Raw genomic sequence first — 2773 nt, 5'->3', positions numbered from 1 at the left:
AAAACTTAAATCGGGCACAATGTGTTGTCTTTGTCCTCAGGGACTCTGCCAGTAGGGAGTCATGACGATGACACGAATGGAACACTGTGCTAGATTCCTCAGCTGTCCAAAAATGTTTTCTAAGAGAGTCAGGCTTGATCATGGCGGTTATTGGTTGTGTTACCCAGGGCAACAAAAATAATACCGGAAAGCCACTTATCCAAGTCCAGGTTTTTTTGGGGGGGGAACGTTATTGACATTAACGCACATTTAAAGATAATTAACATGGCAAAACAAAATCACCTTGACCAAGTCCTGTCCTAATCTAGTTTTTATTTTCTCTCCCCAACTTGGCTTCATATGTCAGTGTTTCCATCTATCTGTATCGATAAATATTGATCGTCACGTATCAGCCTGGTTCTAGACGGAATTAATTATTTCTATACCATCATTCAAACTGACTGTTTATTTCCTCTATGTTACAGTACCCCCTCAACAGCCAGATGTCTCGAATGGAGCCATGCTTGATGGGCGGTGCTCCCCGGCTCCACCCTGCTGCTGTGGCTCCTCGTTGGCCGGAGGTCTCTCCTGCAGGCAGCTGCTACGCTAGCCCCCCTATGCACTCCACACGTTACGCTTCCCCAGGGGACATGTACTCTCCCCTGGCCCCGCGCAGGAACTCTGAGTACGAACACTCACAACACTTCCCCGGCTTTGCCTACATCAATGGCGAGGCCACCACCGGGTGGGCTAAATAGCACCGCCCCCCTCCGCTCATCCCTCACTGGATCTGGATGCAGACCTCACACTGCCCCCAGCCGCCCAGCCGCCCAGCCGCCCAGCCGCCCAGCCGCCCAGCCGCCCAGCCCCAGAAGAAGGCACACGACACAGGAATCACAGGCGGGTGCTTTTGAGACTTGACACAGAATCAATCAAGTGTTTGTGGTGCCATCGCCTGTCAGTCCTTCTTCTTGTCAGGCGTCTTGTTGCTTATGAAGAATAAAGGTTTCAAAGCTAAACATCACGTTTTACAAAGAAATGAGGCCAGTTGTGGTCATAGTGGACGTATGAATCGCATCTGCCGACCTGTGCCTTTATGAATAATGATCCCTCTCAGCCAATGTTTTTCCCTAAGTAAACACCTTGCCCCCCCCCCCCCCCACACCTACATCTCCGTCACTAATGTACCAGACTGGAACAGTGTTTACGTAGTTCACAGTGGTTGACGTCAGCACCGTCTTTTAACAACACCGTTGACCCTGTCGGCCAAGTGTGCTGTCAGGAGAAACTCAGCTGCTGCCAAGTTCCAGAAGCATTGACATAAGGATCGCCTGAGGGCTGTTTCATGTCACAGTGTTCTGCCAGAAGCACTGTGTCAAAGTATTTTTGGCCCAAAAACTACTAAACAATCCCAGAGCCTTTATCAGTTATCTACTCGTGAATAGTATGACTGGGCACTGTGTCTCGGCAAAAAAATATTTGTGTGCATATTTGTCACAAGCTGATTTTGCTGTATTTGTGAGAGAACATACTATAGATGTATTTTCTGTAACTTTGTAACATGGTGTTATGGTCGTTTGTGTCTCTGCATTACAGTTGGTATATTTGATTTCTTTTTGTTTGAATAGTAAAAGAAACATTAACCTAGGTTTGTGTGTTATATAATGCACTCAAAGCTACTGTGGACCTTTTACCCTATGGGTAGGTTATAAAGGGAAGGATATCAAAGTGTAACACACATGAACTTTAGTCACTTTTTCTGTAAATAAAAGCACTGGACAACTTATGTGGTGACTGGTAAACTGTTACAGTTTAATCTGATATGTATGTGGAATTATTTGTTGCCACATAAATAATTTTAAAACCCAAATGACTGTGTGGAATTTGTTTCTTCAAGAATTTCTCATTTATTGTGGAATCAAATCAATTTTAAGATCTCCTCTGCATTGTCTGTGGGTAACTTGGAGCTTTGGCCTCATGTCAGAAGTACACAACATATTATTCATGTGCACCACACTGTCGCTGCCTTCTGGGCTTGCATACATTGCAACAATACCCTACATTTATTACTGTCTGATATAGAGCACTGCACTAACAAAAATACATCTAGCATCACAGTCTGAAGCCCAACACTATAGTCAAGAGACAGTTGGTAAAACTGATGGTGATACATAACATCTCTGGTCTGAATACTTGACTTAACCCCCCCCCCCCCCCCCCCCAAACTTCAATTTTGGTTTCTCTGTTGACAAAAGAGCCCTGATCTTTTAAAATCATCTGAAATGTTCAGCTTGCAACAGTGGGAAACCAGTGGGAAACCAGTGGGGGCCGGGACAGAAGCGAGAGGGACACACTGCGGAAAGAATTAAATTTCTATAGAGAGGAGCTCCCGCTGGGGTCATCGCACCTCCGTCCTGTGACCTTTGAGCCTTGACCTTAGATCCCCTGTGCTGTGGGTTCCCAGCCAGGACAGGCTTGATGGACGGGGGCTGCTGGTTTAGTTGTTTGAGGGTTGGAAAGGTACACAGTCCTGTCAGTATGCATGTCATTATGCATGTCATTGTGCACAATAAGCAGGTTACTGATAAACCCTCACACACCAGCCCTTTAATGTGAGCTAAAATCAGGACAGATGATTAAACTGGAATTATTACCAATTATTTCATAGATTTGGACCCCAAATGCGATGTGTCAATAAAACTATTCATAGGTCTATATAATATCAGTCACTATTAGTCATTAGGGGGGGGGGGGGGGGGGCGGGGGGGGGGGGCGGGGGGGGGCATATGGAAAA

General features: G+C 45.9%; 1 protein-coding gene across 1 annotated transcript in view; it reads left to right on the top strand.

Moving 5' to 3' along the window:
* The window catches only part of rfx4 (regulatory factor X, 4), a 13628-nt gene extending 12850 nt beyond the window's left edge, over positions 1-778 (top strand). Inside the window, 1 exon segment of the mRNA XM_062461117.1 lies at positions 465-778. Within this exon segment, the coding sequence (XP_062317101.1) occupies positions 465-737 (273 nt within the window). The 3' untranslated portion in view covers positions 738-778.
* The last annotated feature ends 1995 nt before the right edge of the window (positions 779-2773 follow it).

This window comes from Osmerus eperlanus, chromosome 5 (genome assembly GCF_963692335.1).
Source record: "Osmerus eperlanus chromosome 5, fOsmEpe2.1, whole genome shotgun sequence".
Classification (NCBI taxonomy): Eukaryota; Metazoa; Chordata; class Actinopteri; order Osmeriformes; family Osmeridae; genus Osmerus; species Osmerus eperlanus.
The sequence above is the reverse complement of the archived record's forward strand: the minus strand, read 5'-3'. Positions and strand labels throughout refer to the sequence as shown.